Here is a 21,448-nt window from a genome sequence, read left to right as displayed (position 1 = left end):
CTGAGGCAGAGCCTGTCTTTGTTGATAATGTTATGACGGTACATGATGAGTGGAGTCTTCTTCCACCTGATGTTAGGCAGAATCTGAATTTTGATCAGTTCATGAGGCAAAAACGGGAGGTAGAGAGAAACAGGCAAGAGAGGAGGCCTCGTTTCCAACATAGAGATCTTGAGTTTGCCACAAGCAAGCTCACTCTACCTTATTATGATGGCAGCGGTGCAGCTATAGCTAGGTCCTGGATACATACTTCACACTGAAACCCATGATTGAAAGGGATGCAATTAAGTTTGCAACCTTACACTTGGACCGTACTGCACATGAGTGGTTGCATAATGGACTCATCACTCTCCAACATGATGAGATTACCACCTACCAGGAGTTTGCTGATTTGTTAGTAGAGAGGTTTGATAAGAAAGATCCTGAGTCTTACTTCCGGGAGTTAGCATAGCTGAAACAAATAGGGAACTTGGAGGCGTATGTTTCAGAGTTTTTGAAATTGTCATGCATGGTAAATAACATGTCAAATCAGCGGTTAGTAGTCTTGTTTATAGAGGGACTCGTGGAGCCTTTGAGAGGCTGGGTCAAAGCATTTGATCCCCAAAACTTCTACTTGCCATTAAAAAGGCACGAAGTATGGATGTGACAGCCACCCAGAATAAATTTGGGTCAAAAGGATCAACATCTTTCGAAGACAATAAGAATTTCAGCAAAGGGAAAGAAGAATCAGACCTTAGAAATGATTACAAACCAAAGCCAACAGCCCCCCCCTTAGATCGTGAGACACCTAACGATTTAAGGCAGAAGAAACTATGTTTTTATTGCAAAGGTCCATATGATGCCAACCATGACTGTCCTTTGAGGCCTAAGGGTAGGGCAAACAGAGTAATGTGGGCATATTAAGAAGATTTAGAATCTGATCATGAAGGTCAGCCTGCTGGTTATGATGATTTAAAGGCTGAAAATGACACACAGGGTCCTCCGAGACTTGACAAGATGGATGCAGAAGGTGATGAACACCTTAAGGAGGCACTGCTCACGAGTATTCAGCAGGAAGGGTCATTCAGAATGAGAGGAGTACTTGTTGGTCAGAAAGTTATTACCCTACTGGATACCAGAGCCACAAATTAATTTATTGATGCCAGGTTAGTGGAGAAGAGAGGAATCCAAACAGAGGAGTTTGAGGGCATCCGTGTGAGGGTGGCAGATGGTTACACTTTAAAGTGTAATAGGATGATTACACAACTCCCATTGCGTGTAAACAATTACGAGTTCAAAACTGATTTCTATGTGGTTCAGATGGGCGATACAGATTTGGTCCTTGGTATGAGATGGTTGCATGAAGTAGGCAAGTTTACACTTGACTTGCAGGAGATGGAGATGTCCTTCACTGTTGATAAAAAGACACATGTGCTGAAAGCGATTGAGGACAGCAACTTTAGGATGATTACACTCAAGCGGATGGAGAGGCTTGTACGCCACGATCAGACTGAGTGGGCAGCAAAGTGTATGATCATGCCCTATAATGTCCCTACTTTGAAATATAATTTAATAATAAATAATAAAAAAACTAAAATACAAAACAATAAATATAAAAATTAAAATTAAAATATAAAAGAATATAATTAAATGTAATTAAAATTTGATTAAAGCTAATGAAAGGTCAAAAGGCATGAAATGATAAGATGTGACTCCCTCAAACGTGAGATTTAAAAGGGAGAAGAGAAACTCATTTGAGGAGGGAAGAATTTGGAAATAAGAAGTGCACATCTGATTTAAATAACAAGTGCAGACCTGATTATGAAAGGTTATGTCCGTTTGAAAGGGAAGAAATAATGAAGAGTTGCACTCTTTCAAAAGGTGCTAATGGTGAAAGGGTGTGTCTTTTTCCAAAGGGCATGCATGATGAAGAGGTGTGACCTCTCCCTCACATTAAGAGATATAAAGGAAAGGAATCAAAGCACCCAGCAACATCACCATGCATTGGATCAGATCAGAACCAGTATTAAGTTACAGGCAGTAGAATCTTTGTTCTTGGTGGTATGCATGGGGATGTGTTGAATATGTATGCTTAATGTATGAAGCCTGATAATGTTGTTATGCTGAATTTAATATTAATACTAATATAGGCTGCAATATGTACGACATTCATACTTAATTTTATATATATTTATTATACATGAAAAGTTAGTATACTTATAGTTTCATTTGTGTTATTACTGTCAGTATTTAAGTAGATGAGGATGAGATGTTCCAAAGGGGGGCAGTCTAAATCCAAGCAATAGGTTAAGTCCCAAGATAGGGTGGGGATCAGCGACCCATAAGCCTTGAGGGTATAAACCCAAGATAGGTAAGGGCTTGGATTTGTAAACTTTGAGGGAACCTATTGTATTTGGTCTCTAAGAGCTTTGGTAACATACATAGACCATTCTCCCTTAAAACATAAGTAGTAGCAGGGTCTGATATCTATATTAAGAACCATGAATAATGAATTTAATCATTTAATGAGGAAAATAGATAAGAACTTGCTAATAACTAATTGAAGAATATCAATCAATTATAGTATATTGAAATAGATAAAGTAGGGGACATTACATGCCCATACAGCAGGATGCTCAGAAAGTTGAATATCATCCTGACATTCAGATACTAAGAACCATACATAACAAGGTTTTCAGTGACATACCATCAGGGAGGCCACCATATAGGGGTTTTGAGCACATCATTGAGCTAGAGGAGGGTGTGAAGCCAGTAATTATTACTCCGTATAGACATCCGAAGCACCTGAAAGATGAAATAGAGAAAACCATACAGGAGCTTCTTTCTACGGGACATATTCAGCCTAGTAAGTCCCCCTTTGCTTCTTCAGTTGTTTTGGTGAAGAAGAAGGATGGCACATTGCAGATGTGTATTGATTACAGGGTCCTTAATAAGCGGACAATCAAAAACAGATATCCCATTCTGCGTATTGATGAGCTCATAGATGAATTACATGGGGCCTGTTATTTTTCAAAGATTGATTTGAGATCAGGCTATCACTAGATTAGTGTTCGTGAGCAGGATATTGAGAAGACTGCTTTTCGTTGTCATTATGGACATTTTGAGTTTGTGGTTATGCCATTTTGGCTAACCAATGCTCCTGCTACTTTCCAGTCCACAATGAACAAAGTCTTCAGACATCAGTTGAGGAAATCAGTATTGGTGTTCTTTGATGATATACTGGTTTATAGTTCTACTTGGGAGGATCACCTTAGTCACTTAGATACAGTTTTGAGCATTCTGAGTAGGGAGTCCTTGTATGCCAAGGAATCCAAATGTGACCTTGGATGACTGAGTTATTGTACTTGGGCCATATTATCAGTGCAGAGGGAGTGCGGATGGATCCCGAGAAGATCTGTGCTATTGTAGATTGGCCTACTCCAGTGAATCTTACTCAATTGCGTGGGTTCTTGGGCCTATGCGGTTTCTATCGTCGTTTTGTTAACGGTTATTCTCGCCATGCGGCACCTTTGACAGACTTGATGAAGAAGGGTGCCTTCTTATGGACTCCTAAGGCCCAGGAGTGTTTTGAGAGGTTCAAGGAGCTCATGACTTCATGTCCAGTACTTGCTACACTTGACTTCTCGAAGTCATTTGAGTCACAATGTGATGCCTCTGGTGAGGGCATTGGGGCGGTGCTTATGGAGGACAAGCACCCTATTGCTTATGAGAGTAGGAAGCTCTGTGGACCTGAGAGGATTTACAACATTTATGATAAGGAAATGTTGGCCATAATGCATGCACTGGCCAAGTTTAGACAATACTTAGTGGGCAGCAAGTTCTGTATTAAGACTGACCACAATAGTTTGAGACATTTCCTTGGGCAGCGTGACTTAAATGACAGGCAACAAAAGTGGGTCAGCAAACTTCAGGCTTATAACTTTGATATTTCCTATATCAAAGGCACACAGAATGTAGTTGTAGATGCCTTGTCACGTCGTCCCCACCTGAATTCTATGGTCCAGATAGCAAAGGATTGGCAGCATATTATATTGGCAGAGTATGCCAAAGATAGCTGGGCTGCAGGAGTGATAGAGGGGTCATCTGTGGACAGCAAGTATACAGTTGTAAATGACTTGATCATCTACAAGGGGAGAGTGTACTTGATCCCAAGATCAAAGTCGAGGAGTAGGGTACTGTGGTTCTTTCATGATGAACCGATGGCAGGACATCCCGGGTTTTTCAAAACCTACAGTCAGGTTCGTGAGCGCTTCACGTGGAAAGGGCTCAAGGCGGATGTTCTACAATATGTTAGAGAGTGCCCTGTTTGTCAGCAGAATAAACAGGAGCATACATACCCTGCTGGTTTACTTCAGCCACTTCCAATTCCTGACAGGAAGTGGGAATGTTTGTCTATGGATTTCATCACAGGGTTGCCGAGAGCACAAGGACGTGATTGCATATTTGTGGTTGTGGATCGTTTGACGAAGTATGCTCACTTCTATCCGATCACCACCACTTATTCAGCTATTCAAGTAGCAGAGTTGTTCTTCAGAGAGGTATTCAGATTACATGGCTTGCCTCGGACTATTGTCAGTGATAGGGACACTCGATTTTTGAGCCATTTTTGGCAAGATCTTTTCAGACTCTGTGGGACCGAGCTTACACCAAGCACCAGTTACCACCCTCAGACTGATGGTCAGACTGAGATAGTTAACAAATGGGTGGAGGGATACCTCAGGAACTATATTTCAGGGCAGCAAAAGGCATGGGTGAAGTGGATTTACCTCTGTGAGTATTGTTACAATACCACTCACCACATGTCCATTCAGATGACACCATTTACAGCACTGTACGGGTATGAGCCTCCTAGTTTCATTGACTTATTGTTGAGTGACAGTAGAGTGCCTAGTGCGGGAGATATGATACAAGAGAGCCAGGACATTGTGAAGACTCTTAAGGAAAATATAGCCAAGGCACAGAATCAGCAAAAGCAATATGCTGATCAGAAGAGGACAGAGAGGTCATTTGAGGTAGGAGACATGGTGTATTTGATGTTGCAGCCTTATCGGCAGTCTACTCTCAGGAGGAGTGGAGCAAAGAAGCTCAAGCCACGATATTATGGCCCTTTCAGAGTAACCAGGCGTATAGGTGAGGTGGCTTATGAGTTGGATTTACCGACAAATGGCAGAGTACACAATGTGTTCCACGTCTCACGTCTCAAAAAGGCGTTGGGACACCGTATTGTTCCTTCCACAGTTTTACCACCCCTGGATGATGAGGGAAAGTTGATACTCGTACCTGAGGCTATCATTGAGCTCAAGGAGAGGAATTTCAGGAGACATACTATCACAGAGTACTTGGTGAAATGGAAGGATTTGCCGGTAGAGGATGCTACTTGGGAAAGTGTTGACGTGTATTTTATACACAATCATACACAGAATAAAATATCAATAGGTATCTTATCCTCTCTTGAGAAAATAGTCTCTAACTGCTGAAGATCTGCAAAAAGGATCAGTTAGGTGGACTCCAAGGTTCTTTTAGTGGGGTCTCCACGTGTGGACAAGCTTTTTAGTGGTATGATGTGATTTGCTGTTTCCTCCAAGGGGTCTTACGTATTCAAAGCTCGAAGATTTTACTAAACTAAAGGAACTTTCAAAAAAAAGCAAAAGAATAGGGTTTAAGGAAGTCTAATCTAGCCTAACCCTATGAACGACTTAGCATGAATGAGATTTGGCAAGACTCAACCAACTTCAATTTTGCCATAAGATAACAACTCAATTGAAATTAGTGCGATCTTCTAAGGTAATAATGATGTTCAATGCATCAAAGACCAAGGACACTACTACGAAGGTACATATCCTGGATACGAAAATGCTTGAAGGTTAAGGACTCAAAATGTTCTCCAGTCGACCACGCAAGGCATTCCTACAATCAGCAAGAAGCTAGTGGTTTGGATTGCGAATCCTACCAAATATCAAATCCCACACTTAGTCTTTCAAATTAACAAACTACTTTGATTGAGCGTGATTCAAGTACATCCAACAACCATGAAGATAACTTAAGAAATTTGCAACAAAACACCATAACTTCAATATTTTATTGATTTCCAAGTCATCATATACAACAATTGCTTGAATTTCTCTCTTCAAGACTCAATCTTGCTACAAAATGAAATTGCTTCTAATTCTAATCTCTCTATTTCACTCTTATCTGACTATTCGACTATTAACTATTTACTATTACCAAATGAAATGAAAAATGGGGGTATAAATAGCATCCCCAGTTACAATGAAAGGTCCAGATTGAAAGTAAATCAACGGACAAGATCATGACACCTAAACCCTAATTAGGGTTTGTTACAAATGACCTCCTTTTTACTGAACAATATTAAATACATAGCCAAATATTAAATTCGGCACAAAAATCTAGGAGGTATCAACCAATGAGAAATAAGATGTCATGTCATCTGTAACAACCTTTCATCTAGAATCTTATTCCCTTTCCAATTCTCTTTCTTAGCATATGCAATGAATTTTGTCACGATTCCTTCGATTTCTGTGATTGGAATCTCGGGAAGATTCTTGATACTCTCTTCTAAGTGGATGACCTGATCGAATGCATCTAGAAGAGCTGCGTCCCAAGTAGGTTCAAGTTCCTTCGTTCTATCAATCAGGAGCATGGTGGCATACATCTGATCATATTGCTCATCTGTAACATCTGCCTCCTTGCGAAAGATGATCTTGATTCTATCCTCAAATTCTTGTATATCCACATCTGTCTCGACCTCGATCCTTCTGCCAAGAATGGTACGAAGTACCTCAAATACTCTGTCCTGGATCGGATTGATCACCTCCTCAACTTGACCACATCTAACACTGATGTCCTCGAAGAGGACACTCTTTATATGGAGTAAGGTTGACCACTGGAACAAACTGTGAGAATCACCCTCCAAGATCCTCTCCTGCGCTAAAATTCTTCTGGATGTGTGTCTTATTACCTTCAAGACAGGGACGACAACGTCCTTGGTATGGGCAAATGCAGCTACTGTTGCCATCAATCTGTGGATAATCTCAAGAACTTGGATAGCCTGATGAATGATCTTCGACATCCTTGTAACAAATTCTATGGCCACTGTATGAGATCTATCCATCCAACTACATGTACGCTGGACCAGGTTCCTGAATCTTTCTGCTTCATTGATCGATTGAAGGGGCAATGCCTGCACTGGTGATCTAACTGGATCCTGACGTCCCAAAGGTTCATTGATGTGACTGAAATATGTCCTCCATGCACCGACCTCTCTCTCCAGCTTTCTATTCTTTTCTACTTCTTCTCTAAACTTGTCTTTCAATGCCTCAAATGTGTCGGTGGCATCATCTAAAGTCTGCTCTGCTGTGGATGGTCCTAACTCAATAGTTTGTATATGATAGTCTTCTGCTAGGATCTCACCTTCATATTTATCTGCTGTCGGTGTAGCTATCTGCAGTTTTCTAGATCCAGTCTCATCTCGAATCATTTTGGACATCTTTGTAGCCTTCTTCTTCTCTGTTGTCATATGTGAACGTCCAACAAGGCTCTCTAAATCAATTGCACTGTCCTCGTCCTCAATTACGATCACCTTAGTCAATCTTTCCCTCAACCAATCTGGGATATTCGATTTTGTCTCTTGAACTTGAATTTCTTTATGTACTATTTCTTCTTGTCTGGGAGGAGATGTCACTTCATTATCTTCTTCTAAATCATAGTCTTGGAGAGATCCATCTGACGAAACATGCTGTGCCTGTCCTTCCTCCTGTCTGTCATTCTGTACCATCGACTCCATGGACTCTTCTACTCGAATTGTACTATTCTCTGGTCTAGAAGAAGTACCTGGTACTTGATCTTTGTTGGCCCCTTGCTTTTTCTTGGAAGGCTCTTTCTTTTCTGATCTTTCCTTTCTCTTCGAACCTCTCGAATGGAGATTGCCCTCACTGGCACATCGAAGGTTACCTTCACCTGAATTCCTAGGATTAGGATTGCCTTCACTAACACTTGCTCCACCTTCGGCTGGTTTCTCTTCCAAAGTAAAAGACATAGCTATGCCTTGTTCTCTCAACTTCTGATGCTGAACGTCTACCCATCTGCGAGTACAAGACAAAACTGGTGCCATCAAATCATCTAAATCCACGGCCTTGGGCTCATTCCAATTCAAACTTATCGTTTTGCTTTCTCTATCATATGAAGATTGGATGTGCCTGCCGTTGTCCTGAGCTTGGTCGGCCACTCTGTAAATCCTACATTTCCTGATGAAATCCAAAGGCAATCTAGAATGTATCTTACGTTTCACTTCAAGATCATCTAGGAGGTTCATCATAAAGTCTTCAATTTGGTGCTCATGTCTAAATCTTCTACCGACCGTCTCTTCTAAATGTCCATATGGATCAAAGCTCTCTCTCCAAGCAAAAGATGAAAAAGAACACAAGGCTAACTCCTTCTCTGCGTCATCCATGGCTAAGACATTAGGACATACCTCAACTGAATTACCCAAAATAATAGGTACCTGGACTCCATTCTGATGTCTGTGTCTGAATGCCTTCACATATGCTGCCAACTGCCTTGTTACTTCAAGTAACACAATTCTGTCTGTCGGGTACCTCGGCAACATGTATGGAGGTAAAGGACATCCATGCACTCTAATGTAAGTGAACTTGGGAAACTGAATGAACCAAGCACCGTACCTCTTGATGAACTCCTGGGCATCCTGAGATAATCTGTTGTGAATCCCTCCTTGCAACGTCCTTGTGATGTTCATCGTGAAAGTATCATTGACTAACTTGTAGTTCTTCCCTGGCGGATGATGCAAGTAGGTATAGGATTCACAAGCTCTGACCTCGCCGGGTCCTCTTCCAATCACTCCTCTGTGAGGTAGTCCTGCGTACTCAACGCTCCTGATTAAGGCATAGATGACGTATGAACTCATGTGGAAGGACTTAGTAGCCCTGAGTCTTCTCAACTGTACGTCTAAGCAATGACTAATTATTCTAGCCCAATGTATCGTACCCTTTCCTTGAACAATCACCTGGATGAAGTAAAACATCCACTTCTCAAAATAGAAGGCATGAGGTGCACCTGTAACTCTGTTGAGCATGGTAATCAAATCTCTGTACTCCTCCTGGAAATCAATCCGATGCGGTGTGTTCGGTACCTTGCTTAGACGGGGACGACTCTTGAGTAGCCAGTTCTTGTTGATTATGCTTAGGCAAGCATCTGGATCATCATCGTACATTGATCTGGCCCCTTCAATGCTTTTGTATATCATGTCCCTGTGCTCTGGAAGATGGAAGGCTTCACTTATGGCTTCCTCTGAAAGGTACGCCAAAGTGTTTCCCTCATTGGACACAATTGTCCTGGACTGTGGATTGTAGTGACGAGCACACTCGATCATCAACTCGTGGCACTGAATAGCTGGAGGAAAACCGGCCGCCTTAATGATGCCACTCTCTATTATTCTCCGGGCGACAGGTGATGGCTTGCCAATGTAAGGGACCTCTCGAAACTTCTTCGTGCTAAAGTTTCCCAGGTTTGTATCTCCAATGTTGCTCCACTTTGACACGATCTTGGTCTCCACTTCTTCGGTCTTCTGATCTTCTTTCATGAGAGCCGAGCGACTGGTGGATGCTCCCGCCTTCGGGGTCGCCATACCTACACAACATTTCATTATAAGAAATAGACTTTGCAATAAATAACGTAAATAAGAGAGATAAAGTTTTTTAGGAAACATCATGATAAGTCTCTAGAGTTATCATTTCCTAAAATAAACGATTGAGCTAAGAGAAATTCAAAAATCAAAATTTCAAAACTTGAAATATGACGATGAATGAATAAAGCAATAATAATTAAAATCGCCATACCTCGATAGAGAGCTAACTCTAGAATGCAAAAACAAAATTCGCCTGGGCAAAATTGAGGTATAAAATAATCTTCAATATGATCTCCTCAAAATTGACTTTGCCACCTTTGGAGTGAACGTGATTTTCAAGTATCGCCTTAGACGTGGTCTTAAATGATCTTCAACTTTGTCCTTGACAAATCGCTCAAACAAATCCTCCAAGTCTTTAGCAAATTCGCCTTAATGTATCTTCAAGTTCGCATTTGGTGTGGTCTTCAAATTCGCACCACCCTTGATAACTAAGCGCCACCCTTGGTTTGAATTCGCACCACCTTTGAACACACTTCGCACTATATTCGCCTCTTCTCAATTCGCATGAAGAAAGGTAAAAATGATTATGTGAAAATGAAATCTCTCACCCTTCATATATAGCGCGGTCATCCTTTTCATCCCCTTAGGCCGACTTGCTTAATAAAACCATTTTTAAATGATTTGCAATAAAATAACAAGGCCGACTTGCTTAATTGGGCGCTCCAAATCGATTTTTATATTAATTAAATAATTAATTATTAATGCCTTGCGTTTTTTTAAATGAGAATTTCGATTTTTAATAAAGGCAAAAAATAATTAATAAAAGATAACGCCATATTAAATGCTAAATAAAATGGATATTCAATTTTTTAAATCGATTTAGCATTTGAGGAAAATTCGAATTTGTTTATTTGGCGCCAAAATATGAAAAAAGGAAGGGACGTACCTCATCGCTCTGGTCCCTTGGAGAGGGACAGGAGCGATCCATTATTCTGGTCTTGATTTTGCATTTCTCACGTCTACTCCTTCATCTCCACGTTGAAAATCAATCATCATGATGAGTCCTTCGAATTTGATCATCTTGCATGCGTACTTAAATGTCTTTTGAGTGTTCATCGCCCTTGTCCCTTGGAGAGGGACAGGAGCGATCTCCAAATTTCCACATTCGATATGCATCTTTGCTCCTCGATCTTTCATTGTTAGCGAATAACATCTATGCTCATTCCTTTTGCGCTTATTCCATTTGTCTTCATTATGTGTTTGGACGTATTAAAGGGATCATCGCCCTTGTCCCTTGGAGAGGGACAGGAGCGATCCACATTTTCTCCTTGACCTTGGCAACTTCCAACTTCGATCCTCGTTGTGATGTCCTTCAAACGTCGTCCCTTGCCTTGCTTATCCTCGCCTAGCTCTGATCTTGAAGGAATATGCGTGCTTTTGATAGGATCGCCCTGGTCCTTGTCCAAAGGACAAGAGCGATGTGAGTCTTTAGCATGACTAGCAACGTTTGGACGTTCAAAACTCTTGCATGTTATCTTCAAACGATGCCATGGACCTTGCATAACCTTGTGAATCTTTAACTTAGCACGCACTTGGAACAAAACGAGGAATCCAAAGCAAATCGCCCTGGTCCCTTGGAGAGGGACAGGAGCGATATGGTCCATATGTTCATTTTGGTGATTACTTTACGTTTGAAATCTTCATGCATCACCTTTCTATCTATCCATGGACCCTCTAAGACGTTGCGAACCCTTGATCTTACGTAAATCTTGCATAAAATGGCCAATATATCCAACATCGCCCTGGTCCCTTCCTGAGGGACAGGAGCGATCTAGGTCTTAGAATGCGAATTTCATCATTGTGACGACCTTTTAATGTTTGTGCTTGCTAAAGACATCTTTGAAGTGTCCCTCGCCACCTTGTCTTAACTTGGATCGTCCTTGAACTTGCATAGGAAGTAACATCACCATTGTATCGCCCTGGTCCCTTGGAGAGGGACAGGAGCGATCCTTCCCTTGTAGCCTTCATCTCACTTTGCCAGGTTCCAAGTCTATATTCAACGGATTCGTCTTTCTTCACTCCATTCGTTCATGCCTTGACATTGTTCGTAACTTTGCAAGAAAATCAATTATATCAAAAATCGCTCTGGTCCCTTCCTGAGGGACAGGAGCGAACTAGGCATTTAGCACTGTTATGGACGTCCCAAAAATCTTCAATTTATATTCAACGCATTTATCTCATGTTTTTCCTTGTTTTTGAACGTAAACATGCCTTGACCTTTGTCTGGATTTTGCATAATGAAGGAAATCGCTCTGGTCCCTGGGAGAGGGACGGGAGCTACAAGGTACCTCGCCCTGGTCCCTTGGAGAGGGACAGGAGCGATATGGGCATTCTAGGTCATTCTCCTTCGTTTTTGCATCTCAAATTATATTCATTTGGCAAAGCATCTTCCTTTGGACGTCCTCAAATCATTAAGTCATCAAAATCTTGCAAGGACAAGGCGAAATTTGAATTGTAGCTCCGGTCCTTCACTGAGGGACAGGAGCGATTTTCCTCCTGGGGGCATTTCTGTGCTCATGAAAATCTTCAATTTATATTCAATGGAAAGATCTCGTCATTCCCCATCACTTCGAACTTGAAATTTGTCTGGACTCTGCAGGGATGATGAGATATTTGAAAATGAGCTCCCGTCCTTCACTGAGGGACAGGAGCGATTTTGCTCCTACAGGCCAAAATAACATGATTTTTCACATTTTAACATTTCACGAGGTGAAAACAAATCAATTCCAATGCCCAGGATCAAAATCAAAAAAAGTCAAAATTTGGTCAAAACATTCAATTGGACAAAAATTCACATTTCACTTTCAATACTTAGACAAATTTAGGCTCTGCATCAACATTCCAATTGAAAATTAGACCATTTTGGCGAATTCATTGCATTCAAAATTTGCATCCTCGAAAAGGAAGCTCAAAAGCTCTCAAAAACGACTGGATTTTGGCCTGAAAAGACAAAATTTAAAACCCTAAGGCTTGACCCTAGATCCAGACGACTAACTAACTAACAAAATCCTAAAAACGAAAGCGAAAGCGAGCGAAAAACAAGCAAAAAGAGGGGGTCCCCATTTGCGATGGGGCGATGTGTGAAATGGTCACAACAGAAAGCGAGGAGATTTTACAGCATCCGGAGTTGAGATTGCTTGAGGACAAGCAATTTCAAGAGGGGCGGACTGTGATGTCCCCTTCTAGTTGACATCTGTCAGCTGAGTAGATTAGCCTATCACTGACCCGCGTAGGCTGATGAGGTTGGTTAGAGGGTCCTCCGGAGTTTGATTCGTCATCTTCAGAGTGAGCACTCCAGGACTAGTTTTCGTTTGAGGTCTCCAGGACTCCGTTTGAGATACTTTCTATTTTTACCAGTCCTACTATTTATAGCTAGTGGGTTGGACAGGGGCAGAGTATGGTATGGCAGTCTCTAGTTTGAATGGCAGGCAATTCTGATGAATACTTAGAGAGATATTAATATTTAATTATTTTAATTAAATATTAATTGGCGAACTTTAATGTTCTAATGTTTTAAAAGTCACTTTAAGTTATAACTTAAGTGAGGGTCTATTTCTCATCAAATGGGGCCAGTTTTTATATTAAATTGAAAGTGATTTATGTTTTACACTTCAATAGTCAAAAATAAATAATAAAAGTTAAAACATCATTTAATGCCAAATTGCACCTTTCTTGGGAATCGCACCAAACCTTAAGTGGAGAAGGTAAAAGAAGATTTTCGGTCTTCTTTTCAGGATGCTGAGTTTTGATATTTTGGATTTGAGCTCTAAGAGGATTTTTTGGCCAAGGGTTTCAGCAGAAGCTTCTTCTGCATTGATCGGAGGTATCGGTGCAGGAAAACGTGGGATTCTTGTACATCAGCATCAAAGGCTGCGAAATATCAGTTGATCTTGCTTATTCAGTTGGTTTCATTCAAGGACCAAGTTTGTGCTAATTGATCAGGGAGTCATCGTCAATCTTCACTGTTTTGATTGCAGCAGTGAGAGGGAAACAAAGGTACAAAAAAAGGATACTATTAGGTGGTTGTGGAGACTTGTACGACTGCTTGGGAGTTGCGCCAATCACCTGAAAGAGGCTGCGATCTGCATGTTGGAGGTTTGCAAAAAAATATTAAAAATAGGTAGAAGGTGCGCCTAGCTTTGACTTTCACATTAAGCTATCATGCAAGCTGTTCGGGCCAGTCTGGAATAAATTACAGCGTGCTGTCATAATGGACTGTGTATGGCCAGCAAGAAGGAAATAAGAGGTTTCAGAATTTCTTGGTATTTATCAGCTTCCTCTTTAGCACTATTTGTTTATGTATTGAGGGTAAATGAATGTTGAATGAATGTAATAAGGGTTGGTCAGTTTACTACCGATTTTAATTGATTTCTAGCAATTTCGCATAGTTGCTTTTTGAGCTTGTAATAGTCAAAATTATACTTGCTGTTCAAAAATTTGCAAAGAACAAACTTAAAACGCAGCAGGTTCAACTAAACTTCAGTTGTCAGAGTCGAGGGCTTTTTGAGGTTCTTACACATTTCCCGCTAGCCTGCGGGGAATTGCCATTGACTAGTATACAAACCTAGAGACTAAGCACAAGGCGGGATGGACTGAACTAAAGCAAACATTTCAAGAAGAATTCAAACTGTTGAGAGATGATAACGAGATTGTTGCAGAAATTTACAGCACCAAACAAGGGAAGAACGAGAACATACAAGCAAACAATCGTAGGCTCAAGGAAGTATTGAAGAAGATGGAAAATGAACCAGCAGATGGACTAAAGAAATGAAGGTTTGTTGAGGGATTGATTCCTTCCTTGAGGAAAAAAATGAAGGTGGTGCCACCGTCCTTGTACGCCAATGCTTACAATCGAGCGACGGACATAGAAAGAGAGAATAAGAAATCCTGGGGAAAGAAGGCCAGCGATGATCATAGTATAGAAAGCAGCGACAAGGAATCAAAAACCATACAAACCCTACAGAGGGATATGTTGCGAATGATGAAGGATCTAAAGGCGGAGAAAGACAGCAGTAAGGATAGTAAAGAGTTGTGGTGCACCGACTGCAAGGCAGAAGGTCATACAAAGGCTACTTGCCCAAAGAAGTCATTCTAAGACATTTGTCAAGTATTGGGACATTCCATCAAGGAATGCCCATACAATCTGAAAACAAGAAGCACACAAGTGATTTGCGCCCAAGGGGAAAAAAACCCCCCTCCGGCCACACCTCCAAAACAACCTGCCAACTCTAATGCATCTCCTGGAGGGTATTGAAATAACAAGCGAGGGAATAATAATAGCAATAACAACACCCCACGAAGGAGAATATAGTATGACGCAAAGGGTACACCCATGATCCAATGTCGAAGCTACAATGAATGGGGTCACATCACGCAGGAATGTTAAAGCGGCCAAAGTAATAACGTAGGGTTGCTATGCAAGTGGTGTGGACCGGAAAACCACAAAGACACCAACTACCTGAAACAAAAAGGGGTGAACATGCTAGATGTGAAGGAGACAGATGAGGAAGTACTGGTGATTACCAGACTCCAGACTAAGAAAGCAATATATCCTAACACCCGTATGGAGAAGGAAAGACTTCGAGAAGCTAAGGCTAATGTTGAACGGATGATGATGGAAGAGAGAAGGGTTTCGAGCAAGGCTGCCAGTACTCCACTGTGGTCAGAAATGTTAGTCCCTATCCTTGGTTCCATGGGTAGATGTATTTGTCCCTATCCTTGGATGAGAGAATAGTGAGCATAGTGAGGCTAGTTCCACTATTGCTTCTCATAAGTAGATGTGTATGCCCCTACTCATACCTTAGGATGGCCTACTGGATGTGTTCATCAAGTATTATTGGGTCTAGTTATCCCCATTTGGAGAATGATGCAATATGGAGAGGTGTTGGGAATATTACATTATTCCCATAGGTTGTTAGTGTGTCATTTTATAATTATTTGTTAGTTGGTTGTAGTTTAATGGTTGGTATTATGAGTTGTTTAGGAGTTTGTTCATTACCCCGTAATAATGGAGTTGTTATAGCAACCTTCCTATAATATAGGAAAGACAACTCCTATATATGTATATAATTTTTGTTGAACTGAGTAGTGGAAGATAGAAGCAATATTATTGTGTATAAAGTTTTTTTTGTCTGACTTCTATACCTCTGTCCATATTTCTTATAAGGCCGCTAAATTAAGTCTGTGCTATACCAATTTAACCTACTTATCCTATATAGAAGACAACAAACAGTCCATCTACCCATCCAGAGTGTAAATAAATTAGACAGCACTCTCTTTGTTAATGTAGATTAGATTTCTTAGTACATAAAAATAGAGGTATCTTGTAATTTTATTGTCTCACAAATGATGCTCTCACTAACCTATGAATCTTGCAGGTTGCTGCAAGTATAAGGGAAGATAGTATGTCCACAAAGTATGTTGATTTGCCAAGTATTGATAATACTTCAAGTGCTGCTGATTATATCACAAATATCGCTGTGTTGAGAATGAGATCGATCTTCAAAGGCTTGCACTAATAGATTGTGGTACTACCTTCATCGATCTGATTGTGAATTCTATATATATATATATATAAATGGGGAGGCACATCGGTGGAGAGACATGTCTCCACACTTGCACTAATAGATTGCGGTACTACCTTCATCAATCTGTTTGTGAATTCTATATATATATATAAATGGGGAGGCACATCGATGGAGAGACATGTCTCCACACGTGTGGAGACATGTCTCTCCACCGATGTGCCTCCCCATTTAATATTGCAAATACCGATTCATAATCGGTAGCATTAACAAACCGTTTATTATTACAAACAAATACCGATTCATAATCGGTAGTTTCATAATGCATTAACAAACCGTTTATTATTACAAACAAATACCAATTCACATTTAATAGTTAACTATTCAGTTAACACAACCGATTCACAATCGGTATGTTAAAATGAAGAATCAGTTAATCGATATACATTATCGATTAAGGTAAATCGATACACATTATCGATTTATGGTAAATCGAAGAAGATAGTCGATACACTCTATAGACAGGGTATGGATCATGCATGATCGCAGATTTACACTTGGAAGATGATGATCAATATATGATCAGTCATTAGATTATTTAATCAGATTTAATTTATTCATGACAAGAATATTAATGTATGTATATTAATATATATAATAATAATAAACTCAATTATTATTATTATGTATATTGGTATACATATATAAATTATTCTAATAATGTAAGTCTCATTCATGATCATATTTATCTGACCGAAGCTATCATCTTTAACACTCTTGACCAGCAGTATATCACATAACTATTCCTTTTAATCAACAAAGTGTTAAGAACTATAGTATTCAAGGTCCTATTGTACATATCTACCTAGTAACAAAAGTATTGCCCAAATTAACTCTTTAACACACATTGAATTCGCCATAAATATCGAATGATATAAAACTCTCAATTACAAATGTGGGAAAATGAATGAACAAATTAAGTACCCTTTTCCATTGGCGCAAGTGCATTTTCATGGGTAGATCAATGATGTAACAAAGTATTTGCAGAATAATAGAAATGTGACTTAAGTATGTTGTGGATGTAAAACTAGGTCTAGAGTCAAAGTTGTTTTTGAGATCAAAGATGAGGTTAAACTGCTTCTAGGGTGAAGATTTTTTTTAAATCATGTTTTTCTTTCTGTGTCCTCCACAAATGAAACGCTGAGAAAATATGAATTCATTTGTCATCTCTATAATAAAATGTTGAAAAATCAAGGAGGTGGGCCAGAGTTCAAAAACAAAACAAGTTCCTGCCATTCCTTTTTTCTTTAGTTGAAACAAACAAAAAGATAGTTTCAACAAAAGCATAAAAACAACACAAGTCCCTCTCATTCCTTTTCTCTTTGCTTAAAACAAGAAAAGCAAAGACAGTTTCAATGAAAGCAGGATCATATAATTAATATAGATTATGCATATTACATCACAAGATCTGTCCAATCTAACATGGTATGTTGCTCTGTTTTAAAATTTTAATTATTTACACACTGCCTATTTCTTGTGCTCTACCAGCATTACTCATAGTTGGACATATTTGCACCAATACACTTTGTTGAAATCTGGCCTCAATCACCACGGTAGTTCAACTTACTATAATTCCATTTTTACATCTAGATGAAATACAAGCAACTGTCTTACCTGGACGTGCAATAGCAAGAATAACCCCAGGAAGTCCAGCTCCACTCCCTACATCAACCACCTTGAACTTGGGAGTTTCAATTGCAGAGCAATGTTTGCTATATGCATTTTCAATAATTGGAAGCAATGTAAGTGAGTCCTCCACATGCCTCTCCATCACAGCACAGCGCTCAGTAACTGCAGTAAGGTTCATTCGCTGCAATGACCAACAAAAAAATATGTTGTAAGCCCAAGCTCTCGATAGCTGCATCTCTGGGATTTTACAAATTGTCTCTTCAAATTCAACACAAAGAAAGCCAGTTTTTTATTTTTAATGCAAATTCAGTTTATCATGGCTCGGAGCTCAAACCTTAACTTGCACTTATTATGATGCAAGAGCTCAAAGCTTGGTGACAGAGAAATCCAGGTGACCCAAAGATTACAGCTAATTGCAGTATGACGAAGAAGCATACTAAATTAGATTAGTGATGAGAGTAAAATCTGTTTTGAAGGGGCAAAAATAGAGGATAAATATAGAGAATGAAAATCAAATGTTGTCCCCTAAAAACATTTTGGGTGCATGTTTGTTATCTTTGTGATTTATTTTCTCATGCCTGATGCTACTGGCTTTCCAGCAAAGCCTTGCACTCCCAGGGCAACTAACCCAGCCCTATCACTCACAAGCCCAATAATCTCACCTCTATGTAACTAGAAAAAGGCTTTGTCCTACCAATCCATAGGGTCATTACATAATGATAAGCAAGGGCCCATGCAAGAAGATGAGCCAGATACAAATCCCCCTCACGGCAATAGGGCATCCTATAACTCCGACAGGCATGTAATGAAGCTAACAGTGTAATCAAAGTGAGGTACATTCTGATTCAATAGTGACCCAACTTTAGAATTCTATGGATGCATTCCAAGCTTATCGTACACTACACTTAAAAGGCTTTGTCCTACCAATGCATAGGGCCATTATGTAATGATAAGGAGGGACACGTGTAGAAGGATGAGCCAGTTTCAAATCCCCCTCACCGCAATAAGGAATCCAATAACTCCAAAACAGGCATGTGGTGAAGCTATAGTGCAATCAATGTAAAGTACACTCTGATTCAACAATGACTGGAGTTTAAAATTTAATGAATGTGATCCAAACTTATCGTACACTACTTTTAAAAGACAAACCGTAAATCCCCTGGATTTACCAATGAAAATGAGGGATTTACCCTACCCAATTGACAATAGGAGGAAATTTGAGTATGATAATACCCAGTGAAAATGCTCAATGATTTGTGTCACATCCAGCAAACAGACCAATTCTCAATATTTCATGGATTCAATCAATTACATAGATAGTGTGTTTTAAACTTATGCTCTATTTATAGGTTTGCCTACTGTTTGGCTTTAGGAACCGTGCTACCTGTTCCGGGAAATGAGAATTGAACTTGTGACCATGGATTGATAAATGGAGCTGACTGCAAAAAGGGTATTAGAAATATTTTGTCTATAAACTTTTCAAAATTTCCACTCTGCCTTTGGTTTGCTACCATTTCACCTTAGGGAATGCATTGTGTGTGCCAAATAAGTTGCATTGTGAGAATTGGACCTGTGACCATGGTTTTACTCAAAAGTTGTCGCGTGTGGAACAATCTAACGGGTATGACCCATCTTTAAAGCCCCCATGATAAGTTGCCACATAAGTAGGTTTAAATCTCCCCAACCAAAGCAAGGCAACCCATTACTCCAATGGAGATATGATAAGCTTGGAGAGAGCTATATAAGGTGCATTCAAGCATCACCCATAATGATGCAGTCCAAGCATACTCTACAGCACGTGAAATTCGACCCACATCGCACCCAAGATTTATAATGAAAAAACAAATTATCAGAGAATCAAATCAATTAACACAAATAAAGTTCAAATCTCTCAGCCAAAATTAGGTGGCCCATAGCTACGTTGAAATCTCCCCACTGTAGGGCAGCCCATAACTCCACTGGCATATGGTAAGATTGTGATGGAAAATTACGTAGGTAGCACATTTGAATGTGACTTATGAAAAATGTATCCTGTAACGAGGGTAATAAATAAATAGAACTAAACAAACCTCACGATTACAAACCAGTGGTAACAGTTTAATAGATACCTGATTCCATTCAAGAAGCGTGTCCACAAAGAGCGAAACTTGGCACTTCTGTTCGGTGTTCAGTGAGTCAAATAACTGTAAATTGTTGGAAGCGTTATTTGTCTCAAGTTTTTTGTACGCTGAAATTCCTGTGCAGATGGATACAGCAGGGTTTTTAATAACGTTTAGATTAAAATACAGTGGAGCTCTTCTGACATTCCCAAATGCTAACTTTGTTCTGAGTACTAATGGATAGCATACACAAAAATGACCCATTCTGTCAGCACATTTTTGAATATGCAAGATATAAATCTGTAGCAAAATGACCCATTCTCTCAGCGCATTTTTGAACATGCAAGATATAAATCTATAGCTATTTGTAATGAAATAATGTTTTACTATAATCACCTTTAAATAGCCTTATATTCGTTTTAAAGGTGGAGAAGAATCAGCCCAATATCAACGTAAAGCTCTAATAAATGTGGAATTAATTTATTTATAATCAAAAGATAAGTAAACAAAATTATGATAAAATATATGATATGTTATAAGTTCTTGTTATTTTGTAATTTTAATAAATGTAAAATATTTAATTTCGTATAATTTAATTATGTATTTATGTTGAATTCATTTGTTATTTTTTATTAATTTGTTAGATTATTTTTATTTTGTTTTTTGTTTTTTGTTTTTTTATAGTATTTTAATGGTTGAGAATTGTTAATGTAGACTTGATTTTAAGTCGTGGGTATGAGTCTAATATCTTTATCTTTTATTCATTTTGTGACTTGTCTTTATGATCTAAATAAATTATAAGTAAACATAAATGGAAGGTCAATACTTCGACTACTACTTGATATGTTTTATTAGAGTTATTAACATGGAGATTGAATATTTGTGTGCTCCCCTCGTTCTGGGGTCTTTTGGGTTGATCAAACTACTGCTCTCAAAGCCAACACTAGATGGACTCCCCTAATGAGTGACTAGTTCAAGATTGAGTTTGACGAGGCATTATGGGAAATTCAAGCCCATTTGGGGTTGGTTGTACTATTAGAAATCATGTCGATGAAATCGAGATTCCAACAACTTGGAAGCTCTCGAATGGAACCAATAACAAAGTTGAATTCTAGATGGCTCTACTCGAACTCAAATTATCTAAGAAGCTCAACATTTGAATAATTCATCTAGAAAGAACTCCCTCATCATAATAGTTGCAACTCATTGCAAGGGTATTGCTAATTGGAAGTCAAAAAAGTTTATACTCCCTATTTGCGAGATCCTCACAAAAATAGAAAACTATATCATCACCCATGTTTATATAAAGAGGGGAATAAGCTACAAGACCAAGTGGTGAACTAGACAATAATCATAAACACCACTAATTTCATTTTGGATTCACTGGATTTGGGGTATGATGCACATGTGAATTTGAT

General features: G+C 39.3%; 1 protein-coding gene across 4 annotated transcripts in view; it reads right to left on the bottom strand.

Moving 5' to 3' along the window:
• The window catches only part of LOC131076132 (uncharacterized), a 110,357-nt gene extending 89,947 nt beyond the window's left edge, over window positions 1–20,410 (bottom strand). For 2 of the 4 annotated variants that reach the window (XR_009113317.2, XM_058013192.2), the window contains exons 1-2: window positions 20,040–20,408; window positions 17,917–18,112 (exon numbers count right to left, since the gene is read on the bottom strand). Coding sequence is in view for 1 of the 4 variants with exons in the window: in XM_058013192.2 (XP_057869175.2) it covers window positions 17,917–18,112; window positions 20,040–20,372 (529 nt within the window). In the remaining 3 variants the exon portion in view is untranslated. Of the gene's footprint in view, window positions 1–17,916; window positions 18,113–20,039 lie in introns of all 4 variants that reach the window. The other 2 variants (XR_009113319.2, XR_009113318.2) reach the window with 2 other exon arrangements.
• Between the last annotated feature and the right edge of the window lie 1,038 nt (window positions 20,411–21,448).

The sequence above is a fragment of the Cryptomeria japonica genome, chromosome 10 (genome assembly GCF_030272615.1).
Source record: "Cryptomeria japonica chromosome 10, Sugi_1.0, whole genome shotgun sequence".
Taxonomy (NCBI): domain Eukaryota; kingdom Viridiplantae; phylum Streptophyta; class Pinopsida; order Cupressales; family Cupressaceae; genus Cryptomeria; species Cryptomeria japonica.
This window is presented reverse-complemented; position numbering and strand designations above follow the sequence as displayed.